The sequence below is a fragment of the Thamnophis elegans genome, chromosome 6 (assembly GCF_009769535.1).
Source record: "Thamnophis elegans isolate rThaEle1 chromosome 6, rThaEle1.pri, whole genome shotgun sequence".
In the NCBI taxonomy this organism is placed as follows: domain Eukaryota; kingdom Metazoa; phylum Chordata; class Lepidosauria; order Squamata; family Colubridae; genus Thamnophis; species Thamnophis elegans.
This window is the reverse complement of record NC_045546.1, coordinates 77,305,117-77,324,882: the sequence shown is the minus strand read 5'-3', so window position 1 is coordinate 77,324,882 and position 19,766 is coordinate 77,305,117. Positions and strand designations below refer to the sequence as shown.

General features: G+C 38.3%; 1 protein-coding gene and 1 long non-coding RNA gene across 2 annotated transcripts; one reads left to right on the top strand and one right to left on the bottom strand.

The window, feature by feature from the left end:
- Positions 1 to 11,691: 11,691 nt before the first annotated feature.
- LOC116510499 lies at positions 11,692 to 13,735 on the bottom strand. The gene is made up of 2 exons (XR_004255651.1): positions 13,648 to 13,735; positions 11,692 to 12,337 (listed from the first exon to the last, which is right to left on the bottom strand). It is a non-coding gene; the product is annotated as an uncharacterized LOC116510499 (long non-coding RNA).
- Positions 13,736 to 13,811: 76 nt separating this feature from the next.
- NDUFS6 (NADH:ubiquinone oxidoreductase subunit S6) lies at positions 13,812 to 19,523 on the top strand. The gene is made up of 4 exons (XM_032220093.1): positions 13,812 to 14,017; positions 17,617 to 17,670; positions 18,246 to 18,368; positions 19,387 to 19,523. Exons 1-4 carry the CDS (start codon positions 13,862 to 13,864, stop codon positions 19,453 to 19,455), a joined length of 402 nt encoding a protein of 133 aa, XP_032075984.1. The 5' UTR covers positions 13,812 to 13,861; the 3' UTR covers positions 19,456 to 19,523.
- Positions 19,524 to 19,766: the final 243 nt, after the last annotated feature.

The window sequence follows — 19,766 nt, the reverse complement described above, 5'->3', positions numbered from 1 at the left end:
GTATAATAGTTCCCAAAGCATTGCAGTTTCCACAAACAGCATATGCCACTCTATTTTCCTTTCTCTTTTTAAACGACTTTCTTTAATATGCGAGTGTACAAATAAAGAAATGGAAGTAGTGATAGAATCATTCCATGGGAGAGATTAAAGATGCTATAGATTTATTACTTGATTGTGTGTCCACATTTAAATAATGTGATTTAAATAGAAAGGCTATGTAAACAAGTTGAGTAGTGCTAGATTTTGTTCACTAGTAAAATTTTAATTCAGTCACCGTGATCTATTCTATGAAGAGAAAAATTCAGCTGTACAATTGGCTGAGTTATTGCATGAGAATGCATAGGATTCTTTCCCTGGTCACACACACAAAGCTGTCGGGGGGGGGGGAGGCCAGAAGTAAACCTTTTGTGCTTGGTATTAGGGTTTAAAAAAAAACAGAATGGGAAATTTCATTATATGATCCATACTTGTTTGCTCTATCTTGCTCTAAAACTGTGAAAGAACTGTGAAGAAACAGCTAGAGGTGAAATTTATTATTGAGTTCTCCGAACTACTCAAAATTTCCGCTACCGGTTCTCCAGAACCTTTCAAAACCTGCTGAATACCACCTCTGCCATACATGACAAAACCTTCCACAGCTGAACCTGCACTATTGGTGCTATAATTCTGTTTCCCATCAGCTGGTGATATGCAGAGATAAAAAGAATGAATCATTTTGTTGGATTTGCAAAATCGGAGGGAAAAATTCAAGACAAATTTAGTCCTGAAACACCCATTGTTTGCAAAGAGAATCAGGAATCACTACAAAGGCTTCCAAAGGGGACATAGTGAATTAAAGAGAGCTCTGTGAAAGCAGAGCTGATAACTGTAGCAAAGACCAAGGAACCAGTAATGAGAGTTTGGCTCTTTGGAACCTCTCTGGGCAGTGGTGGGTTGCAGGCGGTACACCCCGGTACGGGCATACTTGTGCCTGCCGGGAGCACCGGGTACTGTTCCGGTACTCTACTGTTCCGGTATGGTGCTCCGGAGGGCCCATATGCCCACCCGAGCTCCTTACCTGTATTTGAGCTCTTTGGCGCTTCTGCGCATGCACAAGGAGCACACGGCGCCTGCATGATGCTCCACCAAGCAGCTGGAGCATCACGGAGGCTCGCGGAGGCATCACAAGAGGTCAGGATGCATGCACATGCTGCATGCATTCACGTGGTGGAAGCCAGACCCCGTTGCACCGTACTGGTTGCAATGGGATCCGGAACTCACCACTATCTTTGGGTAAAGAGAGGGTTATGTGACCCATCCAAATATGTTCTAAATAGCTGGAGCAAACCTCACTTCCTAATCACTTTTGGAAATTGCTCATTAAATATAATACAGACTTTCAGAATGACAAGTTTGAAAATATCGGGTGTTTCTGCCTTCAATCCTGAATGAAAGAAAAATTTAACTGCAAGCTTACAAATTTAAGAATGTAAAATAAACAGCAAAAAGCTAAATAAGTTTTCGATCCCAGAAAGTTATAAACAGACTAAGGGACCAGATGAAATTGGAATATTGAGAGATTTTGGAATTAATTATAAAGTACAAAGTGGTTCTCGTGGGAAATCCTAATTTGTTTTTTACAAGACATAAAATTCATGATTTCAAAAACTGATTGCTAGGCTGAGCTTTAAGTAAAAGTGTACGGGCCTGTAAAATGGACCAAAATATTCTAAAAATAAAAACACTGAAGGAGACTTTTGAAGAATAAAATCAGAATAGTAGCCATAATATCAACAATATCAGCAATGAAGTTTCATTCTATGAATAGACCATGTCCAAAAATATTACTGAAGAAATATTAGATATAGAAAAAAAATATTTGACAGGATAGAGATAGTATCAAAAGGTGGCTTTACAACTGACAGGTCAAGATAATGATTTAGAAAATATTGTGTCACTGGACCTACAAAAAAAATAGACAAGGTTTTAATATTTTTAAAGGGAGAGACAAATGACAAAACAAGAGAGTGACCTGAATTTATCTGCCTACCCCTTTATGGACTTTCTACTGACGCCAGAACTGAAAAAAAATGATGGTTTATGTGTTAGATATTAGTTCTAACTACAGCAGTCTCCACCAAGGTCCTCTGATCCTATTGGTCAAAGTGTCTGACAGCTCCCTGTTCTGACCCTCTCCTCCATCCAGTAACAAATGCCGAGACAAGCTTAACTGGAATGTACTTTAATAGCAAGACACCAAAACCTATGTGGCTGAAAGCCAAGCATAACAAACAGATAAGGACCTTGGCAGCAACTCAAACTCAGGCAGCAATAAACACAGATAAGGCTTGGCAGCAATCCAGCCTGCCAAGCTCACAGTAATATCCTCCTACATTCAATCCTGCGTTGACTTCTGCAAACAGGGGCATGTGTACAAGTAGCCCTTTTATAGTCTGGAGAGGAGCCTAATGACCATCAGCTGAGTGCAATTACCTCCTGTAATTGCGTAATTGTTCCTGACACCTAGTAGCTCTTCGATGGCGTGCATCCAGGAACAACTCACTACAGGCCTCCGGCTCACACTCCCTTATCTCCTCCCCACTGGTCCAAGGTTCAGGTGCCTCCTGGTGGCCAACCAGCCTCTCTGCGCCCTGCTCAGAGTCCGAACCCTGTCCAGGATCCTCCACATCCTCCAGAGCCGACTCATAGGGCCGCTCTCTGTCAGAGTCTGATGGCAGCTCCAACGGCTCCTGCTGGGCCACAACAGCTCCCTATAAAAGGGCTGCTGTCAGACTCAACCTTCGCTGGATTGTTCTCACTTGTTGTATTCAATAAAGAGCTGTTGTTACCGTTAAGCCTGCGTGTGCCTATCCATTACCCAATCTAACATTATGGATATGTTTATACACCAGAGATTGGATATGGAGTGAAGACATAAATGTAACTTTAAAGTGGGTGAAGAGTTACTACTTTTAAAATATTTGTCGTAATGAAGATTGGAAGTCATTTCTTCACTTTTTACTTTTTTCTTTTGTTATATTTCCTTCCTTTTTTCTTTCTCCTTTTACTTTTTATTCCTCCTCTTTTCCTTAGCTTTACTTTGTATCAAATGTTACTATCAAAATGCATCTTATACAAAGGTGAACATTCAAACAATTGAAAGAAGCTGTGCTTGGCAGAGTTGCACTTGCCTATAAAGTTGCCAACAGTTTGGACACGACTAAATGGTTAAAACAACAACAAAATTAAAATAAAAGTTCATAATTTAAAAAGTGCACTGCAAGTCATGAACTTCATTGATATGGAGCTAGGGAAATTACGAAATGAAATAAAATATGGGATGGGGCTTTTCTTTTTCTTCTTTTGAGGAAGAAGAAGAAACTATCAAAGACATTGAAATCAGAAGAAACCAAAGTGAATATCAGAACAGACAGTGGAAATTGATTAGAAGGGAAGCCAAATTTTTGAAAAGTTTCAGGAAAGAACTGAAAGAATTTCAGAGTCCTTATTACATATAAGAAGCAGTATTACAATGACATCTGCGCAGACATCAAGGATGGAAATAACATGAAAAAGCAAAAAAAACCTTTCAAAGGCTCTCCAAGCTCAGAAGGAAGTTTTAATCTTCAGCCGGCATAGCTAAACATACCTGTTTGTAAATCTTTACTCAAAGGATAATAAATGGTTTTTTAAAAAGCAGTAAAAGATTAAATGAGTATACTAAAATTCTTCCCAATTAGGATATCAATATTCAAGATATCTTAGAATATACCCCCTATTTACAAGAACATGAATTCACATCAACATTTCAGTCCTTAGCAAGCTATAGGAAATGTTGGTATATCGACAGAAATATGGCAAGCAAGAAAAGAATAAATTTTGCCAGCAAATTTGAAGAATAACGCAGAGACCAACAGATTGAAAGAGATCAGTCTAGAACTCAATTAAAAAGGGAATAAAGCAGTAGTGGGTTTCAAAAATTGTTTGAACCTACTCTGTGGGTGTGGCCTCCTTTGTGGGAGTGGCTTCCCGCCCATGTGACCAGATGGGAGTGGCTTGCTGCCCATGTGACCAGATGGGAGTGGCTTGCCACCCATGTGACCGGATATGAAGATTCCGACGCCATTTGTCAGAACCACCTTAAATTACCTCACACACAGCACTGGCATCCATAAGAATAGGATGCAAACTTGTTTTTTAAAAGGCATCTTTGGTTTGCATTAAAACAACTTCAACACACGCAATGTTCTGATTGCACCACAAACGCAGTAGCCATCCTTACCTTTCACAGAGGCACTGAGTTTTATAAATATGAGCATGATAGTGTAGAATAATCATATCCAAGGACCAGTGGTGGGTTTCAAAAAGTGTTGGAACCTCTTCTGTAGGTGTGGCCTGCTTTCCGAGTCCACTGGTGGAACCTCTTCTAACCGGTTCGGTAGATTTGATGAAGCGGTTCTACCGAATAGATGCGAACTGGTAGGAACCCACCTCTGTAGGACAGGAACTATTTATTTACTTAAAACATTTACATAAATAGCCACCCATCTTATAACCAACTCTGAGCAGCTCCCAGACAATGACCACTAAGTGAACTTTCATGGTCGTGGGTGGAAGTGTACTTTGATCTCTCTTCTCCTAGTCCAGCACATCAACCACTGTATACCTCATTGGGGGTGCAAGCATACAGTATATGGTCAGCCACAGAGTTTGGCTTTTCTTATCTCTTTTTGAAATCAGCATCCGAGGATCTCTAAAGCCTAGAGTCAGCTATGATGTAAAGTCATCAAATAAGAGGCTCTAATGAGGTAGAATCTCATGGTAGGCTTCAAGCATCTGCAATTCCTTGGCCTATTAAAAGAAACATTTCAGTAAGTGACATTCTTGGAGTGCCCTGTCTGAAGGGTTTGAAGAAAAATGCATAATTAGGGTGATAGATGTTGAAAAGAAAGAGTTCCAAAGCCACAAGGCAGTTATTATTCTAAAACACACCCAAAGTAAATGACTGATATGTGGCAGGTTGCTAATTAGATGCATTTTGGTCCCTCCTCTTAATGACAAGCTTTCCTTAAAGGGGAACCATCCTGACAAGAGAAAGTAGATAGTTCTGTCAATTTGTAATCACTAGCAGACCCATACCATTTCACCCATACCTGTTCTTCATTTGCAGCTGGAATGCTGAGGAAAATCATATTGATTAAGCTCCGAAAATTGTTTTCTTTGACAGAAGCTAATTCTAAACTAAGCATTTCCTGAAACAGAATCAGAGAAAGCATTTTACATGTCCATCATTTGTCCTTGGAGGACATGAAACAAATATGTTTTAATAAAGCTTGACACTAGTATTATTCTGTGTGGCCTCTGGCTGTAAGCTTTTCTTTCCCAGTTTGTAGAATCGAAGGGATAAGTTTCACATTAAGAGGAACACACACTGTACTGGTTAATCATACCATGCAGAAATAACAATGCTGCCAGCAGGAGAATGGAGTGTGCGTGGAAAATAAAACTGAACTAAATTAAGAAAAAAAAAACTTTGGAAAGGATGCAGCTCAAAGGCTAATTTTTCTTTTTTTACAAAAAGAAACCTTATTGGAAATTAGAAATGAATTTACAAAGGATATTTAAATCTTGAAAAGGTGTGTTTGCTAAACAAGAGTCACCCATGGGATTTAGTGATTGGAACCATGCCTTCAGAGTGGGCTAGTCAGTTTTTCAAGGATTTATTTTCTATTGTTTGCTTTGCTATGAAAACCTATTTTTTTTTTAATTCAGGCAAACCAAAGGCATTTGAGGAAACCTTGGGTAAATCTGTGGCTGTCATCTGTTTAAGCACAAAAGTATCCTTACAATGCCGTATTTTGCTGCCATCTCAGTAAGGAATCAACTCTCATTGCTATTCTTTTTGCTATTCTCTCCAGGTAAAAATGACAAGCAGTTCTTACTCTTGTATAAATGATGCTTTTAGAAAGGGTTTTAATTATTTTTTGCCCTTTTTGTCTACACCCAAGTTCTGGACTATTTGCAAATGCTTGTATTCACACAATACTCATAACCTTTTGACAATATTAACTCAATTTCTGTTTTTGCGTAATATTCCAAACAGAGAACTAACCACATTCCTGGATTCACACAATACATTAAAACGTAAGTAAAGTTAATTAAAGTAAAAGCTGGCATTTTATGTGAATGCAGTTTATTAGGTTTGTAACTGATCCAGGTCAAGTGTATCACATGAATCCAGCCACTGTCTTTTTGTGACTGATTCCTAGCCAAGAACTGCCAAATCTCCCAGCATAATTATTGGTCATATGCAGACTGGCAACTCATCAATTGCCAATGCAATATAAACGAGACTGGAAAAAATGGATTGACTATATACAAAACAAATACGGGACTAAGAAACTCCAGATAGCCTATGCTTAAGATCAGGAATGATTTAAACTGTTCAAAGTTAGCGTAGCAAGAAGAAGCTAAGATCAATGTAGAGATGTTATTAACCCTTTTTTAAATTTCTTTTTTCTCAATATATTTTAGACCATGTGTTAAAAATCTACACCGTGTACGAGCTCTGGGAAGTTGGGGGGGAGGGAAGTGGGGTGTTGGGGGGGAGGGTGGGGGGGAGGGAGGGATAGATACTAGGATAGATACGATGTGTTAGACTTCAATGTAATGCAACTTCACATGTATACTGTTTTTCTTTAATTTATCTGTTAAAATAGGACAGGTTAAGTACATTGGCATATAGTGGAAATACACCAAGGGGAGGAGGAGTGGGATAGAAGAAAGATGGGTAGAGAGGGCGGGAGAGAGGATGGGAGGGAGGGTGAGAAGGAAGGGAGGGAGTGGATCGGGAGAGAGGAATGGTAGAGGGGGAGGGGAAGTAGGGTAGAGGGGGATGATGGAGGGAAGATAGAAAGTTGGAGGGGGGTGGAAGAAAGAGGTGTACGGAGAGTGGAAGAGGTATATTGGATTTCTATTTTGGGGGGTATTGATGACAAGAGGAATTGCTGTGATTATTGTTTAATGTTGTATGGCTCCGGCTATGCACAGTATATATGGGAGTGTGTGAAAATGAAAAAAGGGAAAATAAAAACCTTTAAAAAAAAATTGCCAATGCTAAATATTTCAAATTCATAGTAGTAAATATGGTTAGCTCCTGAGAATTGTACCATTGACTAGAATTGCACAGAATTTACTTTTAATGGATTTTAGTAGGATGTGCGTATATGTTCTTGAGAAATGCATCATGCATATATTAATAAAACGCCATTTGCTCATCAGCATGACTCTTCCCCACCTTGTTTCTATCGACCTCATGCCCAAAAAATAAATAAATGTTATGCCTCTGCTCCCAGCTCCTGTAAATGTTGACACAGGCAGTGGTTGGTATGCATTTGTTCCCCACTTCCAAATGCTTATTCCACCAAGGTGAACAGAGTGGGGTTATGCTATAGGGGCTGGAGTTCCTTTTTATATATGACATAATTAATGCATGAAGTGGATTACATCATAATAATAGGATGGATGGGATGACATGCCTGGATGTCAGTGAGTCAACAAAATTAATTAAGTTTGCTGCATGTTGACATCTTTGAGGCAAATGAGGGCATAGGAGAGCAAAGGCAATTTAAACAGAATTAACAGACGAATGCTGAAAAACAGAGAGAAGTTTGTGGAAGAGAATGAGAGGTTTTAGATCAGCTCTTCCTTTTTTTAATGCAAAAAATTACACTTGGGAATTTCATTATGCAATGGACAATAATAAAAAAATGTATGCCATACTTGTGAAGTAAAAATGTAGAAAAGCTAAAATTGACGAGTAGCTTATGCGGCATTAAGGGATGAGTTCAGGCTTAATCAAACTTGGTTTATTTATTAATAGAGAAGGTTTTGAAAGTAGCAATTTATGAGTGCCACGGTGCAGCTTTTTCTCCTGAAAAGCAGCTTGGTGGGTTAATACATTAACCTATAAATAAAAGCCATGACAGCTCTCCTGTCACTACACACTGATGGACGGTTCCTTTTTCTGCCATTATTGCCTTGTGAATGTGGGAAAATTAATTTAAGTGGTAGTTAATTTCTAATGAATTCCATTCAGCCGGTTAATATAGTCCCTTGATGTTATGGTAACCTTCATGGATCATTGCATTATGTAAATATATTCAACTTTATGCTGGTTTAATATAAAAAAAAAGATTGTTGAGTTTTCTCAAATCGTGCCTCCAAACCTACATGCTCAGAAACATATAGAAGAAATTTTTTTTTAAATAACCCAGAGCTGCATTTTTTTCCACATGCAGTATTTATAGTTAATTAAGCTTCTTTCAAATAGTTCCACAGAGCAAAACCTTACAAGTTTGAGATTACCTGCACTGTCTTTCTTATGGTTTCTATAATTTGGGACTAGATTATAAAGTTTTACCCAACAATATACCCACAAGGAAAATCTACATATATTAGAGCAGACTTTTTCCCCCCACAGTTAATTTGGAACAATCACTCCCCAATCGGAACCCTTTTCCAGTTTGTTCAAGGCAACAGCAGAATTGGGGCAAAACATGGGCCACACACAAATTATGACTTATTAAAATGCTTTTCTGACAAATATTGCTTCCTTCACTTCACTCTTATCTTTTTATATCTTCATGTATGTCCTAATGACATTATCAAGGGGCAAATATTTGATAAAGAAATTGGGAAGAGTCTGTCACTCCAACTAAATTTCTGTTAAGTGAGATTATTTGTCTGTGGTATTCAGTCTGCTCCCATCTTCAGTGGCTGTCCAATGTCTCAGGAAGAGGTTTTTGCTGGTCATCATTCTAGTTGTAGGTATGGGACTGGCATTAAATTCATGAGTGGGTTATGGCACTGTGTTATTTAATATTTAGCTAAGGTTAATAGTATTCATATGACTCTCCTTGATCATTGAGAGTGCTATTTATGCACGCACCCCATGATCTGAATCATTCCCTTAAAACAAATCCTGTTATTTACAATATGTATGCATGCTTGAGAAAACGTGTTTAAATGAAAAGATGGAATTTATTTGCAGTATTTGTAACCTGTCTGCTAATAGAAATGCTTGAAGTGACTTACGCAATAAAATATTGTATTGTAGTGACCTATTTTATATTTTATTTCTCCATTAAAATAATCTAGACAAGAGAGGTCTAGATTATAGACACATTTCTGCGCCAGTCTACTGTCTCAATTCTAACTCAAAATAAATCTCAAGAGAAATTATCTTGTCATCTGGATTTTCTGGAGAAATCCAATGTCAGGCATGCATAGAGGAAGATTTTAATCCACGTTTTGCTATAGTCCTAGATGTTTGGTTTAGTTTGTGCTAAATAGTGCATTTCATTGTGATTCTACCTAATTTCAGCCTGTATAGCATTTCTAGGAGTTGTCTTATCATGACACCGACTTGATAAGATGAAGATTCTTTTAGCACTAGTGTAATATTACAAAGCTGTAACTTGCTGTGAACATCTCAGTACGGCAAGGAACTTTGTGATGCACATCTGTTTGTAATTGACACAAAACGATCGAGCTCTGGGATCATTTCAACAGACACTTAAAAATCTATCACATTTCATGTATGTATTTTTTTCTTTTAAAATTTAAAACTGATTAATTTTAAAATATACAGAAAACAAAGGAACCAAAATGCCTCTTTTGCAGGGCATTGATACAATGTGCTAGGTGCATAGAAAAAAACCACCTACATTTCCACTGGTAATTTCAGCATATTCCCGTGATCCAATAATTTATATAAAACTCCCCATGCAATAACTTTTCAGAGTAATTTTCTCCTCACCTGTCATTGTTAAGAGACATTGTCCTTTCTTCAACTAGAGCAAGGTTTCTTATTCAGTCTGCTGCAAACTTAAGTTTTAAACTCATTAATATGCATTAACCTGCAAGATTCTTTCAGTTGACCTAGTTACATAACTTGTTTCATGGATTTGTTTTTCTTTAAATAGCACATAATGCCTGTTTCTGGGTCAGTATAAAACAAGAAATATTTATTTTGGTTCATTGTTTTGCTTTGCGTTGAATCACTTGTGCCACAAAATTCAAAATAAATCTGACTGGTTTTAAATGTGAAATTGTTTTCAGGAAAATGAGGTATTTTCTACCGAATCATAAACACCCACCTATAACATCTGTAGCATCCTATAACTTTGTCTTCCACTTGGAGAGCAGGTGGCAGTTACAACCTTTCCAGGATCATGACTCCCTGCTCTCAGCTACCCAAGCCCTGGTCATTTCTCACCTGGACTACTGCAATGTGCTCTCCATGGTGCTACACTTGAAGTTAATTCAGAAGCTTCAGCTGGTGCAAAGTGCGACAGAGAGAACAATCTTTGGAGTACCTAGAATGAATATTATCCCTTTGCTTCACAAACTTCACTGATTGCCAATCTGCATCTGAGTGTAGTTCAAAGTCCATTTTTGGTTATCACATTGATGTATTATTCTCATGTTTCTTTTTCATTATTTTACGATACTATTATTTTACTTCTGTTTACATTTTCTTCCTTTTTATTATTGAAGTCCACCTAGTGTAGCTTCACAGTGAGATAGACGGCAAATAAATTTAACAAATAACTTTTGCTCCAAATTTTAAAAACTGCCTACAAACAGACAAAGATACAAGTAATTTATAAATCTTTCCTATTTGGGCTTTAAACTGCCCAAGAGGCCACATTCTCTTTGCTTCCTTTAACATAAACCAAGATTAACAAATATCCTAAGAGTACTGTAGAATCGCTAAGAAAACTTTTTTAATGGCATATTTTTTATTTATTAAAATTCTAAAATTAAAAAAAAAATCTGTGTGATAGATTATATTCCCATATTAACTGAGCATCAGTTCGTATGCTTTGCAATTGACGTAACACTTATGAACAAAACCAAGCCATTATAGTCATTAATACCAAAATCTATATATCCCAATCATAACTCAACATTTTTGCCAACTTTTTTACATTTATCAGTGCACAAAATTGTAATAGCGAGTTCTCAATTGTGTTAGTACATAACATGTCTTGCCAAATGTCTATGAACAAACCTGAAAGCTAGAATTAGAAGACAAGGACTGTTTGTAAGCCTTTTTATTGTAAAGTATGTTTGTTTTCTTTTAAAGCCTTTGTTAATATGCATAGAGAAAAAGAAGACTCAAGAGCCATTTTTAACCTTGTATACTTGTGACATCTGCCAATGTTTATTTTTGTGTTTGCTTCCTCGCAAGCCTTATTATTTGAATTTAATGCACATCGACAGCACAGTAGATGAGTGGCCACATCAACTGACCTCTATCTTTTCCTAGTCACTCTATTATTAGAAGGAACACAAAGCAAAATAAACATAGCAATAGCAGTTAGACTTATATACCGCTTCATAGGGCGTTCAGCCCTCTCTAAGCGGTTTACAGAGTCAGGATATCGCCCCCACAGTCTGGGTCCTCATTTCACCCACCTCGGAAGGATGGAAGGCTGAGTCAACCCTGAGCCAGTGAGATTTGAACCGCTGAACTGCAGATAGCAGTCAGCTGAAGTGGCCTGCAGTACTGCACTCTACCCACTGCGCCACCTCGGCTCAGTACATCAACATAGTAGATTCCAATGCAACAGATATAAGCATTTTTTAAAACATTTTCAATTCAAAGTCCACATGTTTAACTCTGTGATATTGATACTCTGATCTTGGAACATATTGCTTTGAATTTATATTTTGCATTTGACAGAATTTTACATAGTGTCCAGGAAGGCGGCAGAGTTACTTATTGCAATTATGATGACACAACATACAAAATTGTTTTTAAAATAAGCAATATCTAAAAAGCCAAAAATAATCATTTCCATTTTGCTGACAGGTTTCATACTTATAAAATCAAAGTCTTGCACAAAACTTTATCTCCAGACGTATTTATTTTGTGCAATGAGTTAACCCTTGATTGGCCTCGTGGGTTTTCCATGTGCAGTTAGGACAGTTTTACAACTTCCTCTGTTTATGTCGCGGGAAAGTTTTACAGTATATATACAAATGGCCCTTTTTGCGAACAAAGTAACAGTCTTTGCAACGCTTCTTGATCGCCACTTTGCACTTCATGCCAGCGACAGGCTGCCAATTGTAATGTGGGCAGCATGAGAGGAAAGGCAAAAGATGGGCGTTCGGCGCCTTGCTAGCAGGTGGACCAAGCAAGGGAGTGACCGTATTTGAGCATCTCAGGAGCCAGGAAGAAAATAAGCGGGAGGCCAAGCTGCAGTTTAGGGACTGGGTTGTTCTGGCTGTTGCCGCCAACAAACTTCTCAAGAGCAGAGGTGACATGCTGAAAAATCCAGGGAACAAGCTAAAAAGGAAAACAGTCATTAAGAGTTACAGTGACCTGTAGTCAGGGGAGGCAGGGCCTCACCACTGTCATCATGAAAAGAAAAGAAAAATTAAAAGGAAAAAGGCTGAGATAGTTGCTGCCACAGTGGATGACTCTGCTTAGTGCTTAACTGTTTAAAAAAGCCTCTTAAAAAAGCGCCCTCTACAGGAGGAGGCGGGAGAACCACGTGCCTCATTTAGTCTATCTTTATGATCACTGGAGCAGAGTTAAGCAAGGGTTAAAAGCCGAAAAATTCCTTATGTAGATGAGGCACGTGGTTCTCTTGCCTCCTCCTGTAGAGGGCGCTTTTTAAAGAGGCTTTTTTTAAATATGTAATTTAATTTATTTATTTTTATTACTAAAAGAAAAATACAACAATCAATAACTTGTAAAAGACAATACAACATCCACCACTGTTTTGCTTTACATTTGACTATGTTTCGAGACATTCCCATAATATCAAAATCATTATAGACATCAAAGGTTAGGTATCTTCTTCCCTCCCTCCCTCTTTCCTTCCCTCGTTTCTTCTTTTCCACTCCCCTTCCTTCCCTCCTTTCTTTTCTCCTTTCCTTCCCCCTCCCTTTCCTCTCTCCCTCCCCCCTCCTTCTCACATGCCTTCCCTCCTTCCTTTCTTTTCTCTTAATTTCCCTCCTTTCTTCCCTCCTTCCTTTCTACTCTCCTTCTCTCCTTCCTTCCCTCCCTCTTTCCTCCCCCACTTTCTTCTCTTTCTTCTCTCCTTCTTTCTTCTAAAGAGGCTTTTTTAAACAGTTAAGCAGAGTCATCCACTGGGGACTCTGGCAGCAGCTAACCCAGCCTGACCTCAGCAGCTCTTGCCTTTTTCCTTTTACATTTTCACTCTAATAGAGTAACTACACAACTCTGTTCCTACGTGGTTATCTGATAACGCAGAGGACACAAACTGCAGATCTGCGCCACCGTTTTCCATGCAATTTTTTTAAAAAGCGACCTATTTCGCAAGATGCAACTATAGGCCACCCCATCCAAAGAAAACAAATCGATATTGGATATATTGATATTGGAACGTGCAATTCCCGCAACGGCCGCAAGGAGTCCGAATTGGATGTCCTTGCGCAATAAACGACCCAGCGGGGGGATCCAAACACGCATGCGCAGGTCCGGCCTTCGCTTTCAGCGGAGCCGTAGAACAAGAAACCGCGGTTCTGTTATTTCCCCCTCCCGCTTCCGAATCCTACCGCCAAATCAACCCTTTTTGCCCCGAGGAACTAAAGCTTACGCCGTTAACGCCAAACATCCACCAAACTTACAGCCCCAAACACACCGTCAGGCTTCAGGGTCAGCAGCAGCGACGGTTCATCAACGTGGAGCTTTTTTTTTTTCCTTTTAACGTTTTTGCGTATTGCGTCAGACGTGGGTAGGCGGGGCATGTGTTTCCGCTCCGGCTCGCGCCTGCGCAGTAGCTTTGTTTGTGGGCGGAGTCGGTTCGGGGTGGGGGAAAGGCGAAGAACGGGAGTTACCGAAATGGCGGCGGCCGCCTTGCCCTTGCGAGGGGCGTTGCGCGCGGGGTTCCTTTCACTGAGGGGTAAATCGGCCCCGGCTTCTGCGCGGATAACGTTGCGGAGGGATTACGGAGTCGTGACCAGTCCGACCGGTGAGAAGGTGACGCACACGGGACAGGTGAGTAAACCTCGACCTTTCGGGGGATGCGGAGATCCCCCCCCTTTAATTTCTGTCTTCGGAAGGTCCGGCCTGCCTGTTCCTCCTCCTCCTCCTCCGCCTTCGGCTCTGCTTCAGGGGAATCCGCTTCTCAGGCCTTTGTAGTCGGAATATTTTTGGGCCCAAGAACGGCTTCTACGTTGTGGCTGCTAGGTTGGCTTTGAGGTTTAAAATCAGTGGTCTCCAACCTTGGCCACTTTAAGACTTGTGGACTTCAACTCCCAGAGTTCCTCAGCCAGCTTTGCTGGCTGAGGAACTCTGGGAGTTGAAGTCCACAGGTCTTAAAGTGGCCAAGGTTGGAGCTGGCTGAGGAACTCTGGGAGTTGAAGTCCACAGGTCTTAAAGTGGCCAAGGTTGAAGACCATTGATTCAAATGACTGAAATGAACAGGCGCCTTGAAAGGAAGGATGTGAGTGGCACAAATGCCTCCCAGCTCCTGAGGATGGTCTGTTATTACTTCTTCTCCCTGGTTTTTCCTCCCTGCGGATGATTTTCGCTATGCCTGTTTTTTATTATGCCTGTTAATTTAATCCGTGGAAGCAATGTGACCCAGGAATTGTGAAACCACCTGCAAAATAATATACCTTTATCATCATCATCATGGGCTGCAGCGAGGGGAAAGTTTTGGGTCAGCGCTTGCTTGATTTTAGAAAATAAACTGGATATTCATTCCACCATCAGGGAATTAAAAAAAGGAAAACGAAGAGATTGGCAGAGGGTGGATTCTTTTATGCCCATCTTGCATTGAGGACACAAAAATATAAAATAATAAACTCAAAAGGGCAGCAGGCTCAGTGGGATCACTAGTTTTTTTTTTCCTGCTCTCACTTTTCTTACGTTTCTATCTTTCTAAGATAAGAATCCCAGTTTCTTTTTTTAAAGAAAGGAGTTCATGAGCTTGAAGTAATATAATAGGTGACTTTAGTTCTTATTGACAATCGTGACATCCACATTATGTCCATTCTAAAGTTTTGAATTTAAATTTAATAACATTTATATGCCGCCCAATCCCGTAGGACTCCGGGCGGCTTACAATACAGAATAAAATCAAAATAAAAATATAAGGGGAGGAAAGATAGATTTAAAAGAACACACCATGCACTCAGTTCTAGATGGGGTTTTAAAAGAAATTGAAGAATTTATAAAGCCATGTTGTGTTCAATGTCCCAAAACTTGTTTAGTAGGCTTTATAAGTCAGTCACTGGATGGGTTTCCCTGTCTTTTATATTTGATATGAACCGTGATGAAACAACAAAATATGTAAAACATATAAAAACAACAAAACATGTATCATATCAGTGCAAATCCTGGTCTTTTATACTTAGGCTGCTATGTCCTGCAAAAGCACACAAGGTCTCTAGTGTGGCAATGCTTATTTTGTTGTTAGATTAAGTATCTTTAAAAAAAAAAAAGAAGACACTCTTTAAATCTTAATTTAAAGTGGTACTTTTGATCTGAAAAATAATACGCATACAGTAAATTAGCTATTGGTTTAGAAATTGTATTTGCTGCTATCATTTGCAGTTTACAGAACGCAGCTAAAACAGTCATTAAGAATACCACTAAAAAGGAAAATGAAGCATTTAGGATAAAATTTAGTATGAATATTAAGACACTAAACAGTAAGACGTCTCAGTCAGAATATGGTTATTGTCCCATCCTAGGTTGTTATAGGGAAAGGGCTAACTTTATCTCTCGTTGGTTTGTTCCATAACATAGTGCCTGCCATAGGAAAAAGTCAAGTTATTGTCAGATGCATTTGTGGTAGGTTCCACAGCATGTGATTGATTTATTTATTTATTTATTTATTTATTACATTTATTTATTACATTTATATGCCGCCTTTTTCCCCGAAGGGGACTCAGGGCGGCTCACAATTCAATCAGGGAAGGAGGTACAGACGGGGATAAAAAGACGAGACATAACAATACAAAATTTAAAAACACACAACAGTCATACCATTCGAGAAGGGGGGCAAAAACTCTTTAGCCCCAGGCCTGTCGGAACAGCCAGGTTTTAAGGGCTTTGCGGAAGGCCTGGAGGGTGGTGAGGGTTCGAATCTCCACGGGGAATGCTATATGTGCATATTGATGACTTAATTAAATGCTGGTTCTACTAGCAATTTGGGTCTGAGCCTTGTAAGATTTTAAACACCCTAATGACAAGGCGGATTGGGCTTAAAAGATGAGCCAAAGAACCTGTTTGAACAAAAGAGCTATGTGGAGTTTTCAAGGGCTCATCACAAATACTGTTGCATTTTATATTTGGGATCTTCTTCCATGTGAAGGAACATTTTGCATATCTATACTTCACGGTTATCGGCACGAGTCAAGATTTTTTGGGTATTCATAAATCTGGTTTATCAGCCAAAGAACTTTCTATAAAAAGATCTTCCTTGCAATAAAAGTTATGGATGTCCAAGATCAATGACCAATTCAGAAGGAACCCTGGCACCAAACTGAATTCTTAATGGAGATTTCAGCCACATGCCTATAAATCTTGAAGTACGACTACTGCAATCTTTTTCACATTTACAGGTAGTTCTCAACTTACAACCAGAATCGAGTCCAGAATTACAATCATAAGTTGTCATTGAGTGGGTTGTCATAGGACCATGTCCAATTATACAATCTTATTTACTGTAGCTGTTAAACTAACATTGCAGGTGAACGCATTTTCCCCAATGAACATTTTCAGCCAGAAACTAGAAATAGTACTAGAAACTGACAAAAAAAGTCATTGACTCTTAACATGCTGTAAATGGCCATAAATGAAAGCCAGTTGCCAAGTGTCTAAAGTGGGATCACATGATTGGGTGTGTGTAGACCATTGGTACTTCAAAATTGAGCCATTAGGCTCTGGGACGGTCTGTTGTGATTTCAACTAGTAGCTAAGTGAGTGGTTATTAAGTAAAGGCTGCCTGTAATTTGTTTCTTGCATCCAGTTATTCACAGCTATTTCTCCATGAAATTGCCTCTATATGTACCTTATTCTGGCACGCTGGCAGCATGACATGTTTTTAAAAATATTGAGGTGAAAAAATAACCCATCTTTTCCTAATATCTTTTAATACAATGATTTGCTAAAGTTCTAAATCTGCTTTGAACACTAGCCCTTTAAAATAGTGTAAATAAAAATCCAGGCAGAAAGTAATACGCCACTATTTAGGTGTGCTAATCTCCAACCACCTTGAATCAATTGGCAGATTGAAAAAGTATAGTAAACTTCTTCAAAGTAGAACAAACACAATTTATACATGTGGCTTTATCCATTATATTTGGCTTAATGGTATCAATAGTATTGAATGTTATATGAAAAGTATACGTGAAATAGAGCTAAATATTTTTCCAAATCTAGCAGCATTCATTTGTAAAATAATGTAGGATTCTTTTCTATTTAATACTGAATATATTGTGTTTTCCATAAAATATTTGTTCCTTTGCTCTATAGCATCAGAATATCTGAAACCGCTATTAACCATGCTTTTTTTTTTGGTCCTGTTCCAGATTCCTGAAATCAGAATTGATGTTATTTTGAATATATTCCTTCTTTAATTATAGGTTTATGAAGAAAAAGACTACAGGAAGGTTCGATTTGTTGGGCGACAGAAAGAGGTAAAATCTGAGTCAGAAATGTTTCCTGTGAATCTGTAGTTTCTCCAGGTATTGATGAAATGTTAAATCACTTCGTTGTAAAATGTCATTGTCTTGTGAGCAAACAGTTGATGTCTTAATCAATAAACCTATTAGTTAGCCCATTTCATTCCCTCAAATGACAGTAGGTTTCCATGTGATACAGTTGAAAGAATTTATAACTTATGGGTAAGCCCACTTAAAAAACTTTGTCATCAATGTAAAACACCCTTGTGCTATTCATATAATTCAGACTGGTTATTTCAACACAAATACAATGTAGATATATCTAAAATAATCTGGCAAAGTTAATTGGCATTTTATTTAAACCAGACTGATTTCTTTCCTTCTTATGTTATATATGCTAATAATCTCATTGATGATGACTCCTGATAACTAAAAAAAAAGGTGAAACATAAATTTGTTACTGAAGGCAGCCAATCAATTACTACTCTGTATTAGAATGTTGTGATTGACTACTTGTATCACTACTGCTAAACAAAGTGTATTGCTTGAATTGTTACATAATGAAACATCTTTCTATTTCGCTGTTGTAGGTGAATGAAAACTTTGCAATTGATTTAATTGCTGAACAACCTGTGAGTGAAGTCGAAACTAGAGTTGTATGGTGTGATGGTGGTAGAGGAGCTTTGGGCCATCCTAAAGTGTATATAAATTTGGTAATGTAATTCAATTGTAATTCAATTGTCCATGTTCAGTGTTATTATCATCATGTTTAGAAAAATATGTGCAGGCTCCTAAGAAATTCAGCTATTGTTCTACTTATAATGGAAGTGAAAAAAATATATTGATAATCCGTAGTTATGGTTGCGTTCTGTTTTGTGGGTCACTAGAAGTATGTCTATTTCCAATTATTCTTTAAGTGTAATCCATTGTTCATTATCCATTTTGTATTAACCCATATTCATATCTGTTTTTATTCTCGTTATTTTGCTACCTGCAGGAATTTATATGTTGAGGTTTTTTAATGGAATGTCTTCTGGACTGCAATGATCCTCAGACTCTAGTCTAGGAGTCCCCATGACCCATTCAGGGGATTTGCGAAATCAAATAATATTTTTTAAATTTCTCAATTGGAATTTGTAGTATTATAAATATCAGTAGATATAACGTACATAAACCAAAGCTGTTTGGGATTCTCAATCATGTAAAGAGGCCTGACATCAAAATGTTTGAGAATTGCTGTTCAAGTGGGTTGCTTTATTTCAATGGCGTATGTTATGAAATTGGCTAGCAAATTAAAAAAAAAAAATCGTTAGTCCTCAATTTACCACCAGTCATTTCTTGACAATTCAAAGTTGTGATGACTTCAAAAAGGGTGTTTTATGGCCTTAAAGAACCATTCTAAAACACCTCCCCTCCATGATCACGTGACTGCATTTACAACTGGTTGCCAAATGCCTTGCGATCATGGCATCACTATTTGCAATCTTCTTTGCTGGCTTCCCCAAAAGGCCAATGGGGAAGCAGACAGAGAAGGTTACAAGCTGCGGTTGCATTTCAAGAAACTACATTACATTGCAGAGGGCTGACTTAAAGAGCTGCCTGCTAAGTGGAGCTCACCTCCCCTCTCCCCTAAATGAGAAATAATTTTTCATTTGACAGGAAGTTTATATGAACGTATAAATGTGCAGAAATGATAAAAATGTATTTTATTTTCACCATTTATATTTGCAGGACAAAGATACGAAAACAGGAACATGTGGCTACTGTGGACTTCAGTTTAAGCAGAAGCATCATCACTGATACATGTATCTTTCTGGCTATGAACTTCTTTTTTCGTTATAGAATAAAATATATATATTTAAAAGCCATTGTGGATACCTGTTCTTAATTCCATATTTTACCCTGAAATAGAGTGTAACAGATGTAGAATTCTTTATTTCATCCGTAACTGTTGAAAGATATTGATATAAAATTAGAACTATCCATTGAAAAGAGCCTACAGATCATGTCCTTATGTCCAGTGACTTACAGTAGTTCAGATTTATAACTAAACTACAGTTATGTAATGATCTTGAAGATTACACTTTCTTTTCTTTTCAGAGTCCCTAGGG

Bases quoted from the DNA above. Each gene is read 5' to 3' on its own strand.
- NDUFS6 (XM_032220093.1), top strand. From the start codon at position 13,862: ATGGCGGCGGCCGCCTTGCCCTTGCGAGGGGCGTTGCGCGCGGGGTTC. The intron at 17,671-18,245 runs GTAAAATCTGAG...TCGCTGTTGTAG, and splicing joins TTGTTGGGCGACAGAAAGAG to GTGAATGAAAACTTTGCAAT. The intron at 18,369-19,386 runs GTAATGTAATTC...TTATATTTGCAG, and splicing joins CTAAAGTGTATATAAATTTG to GACAAAGATACGAAAACAGG.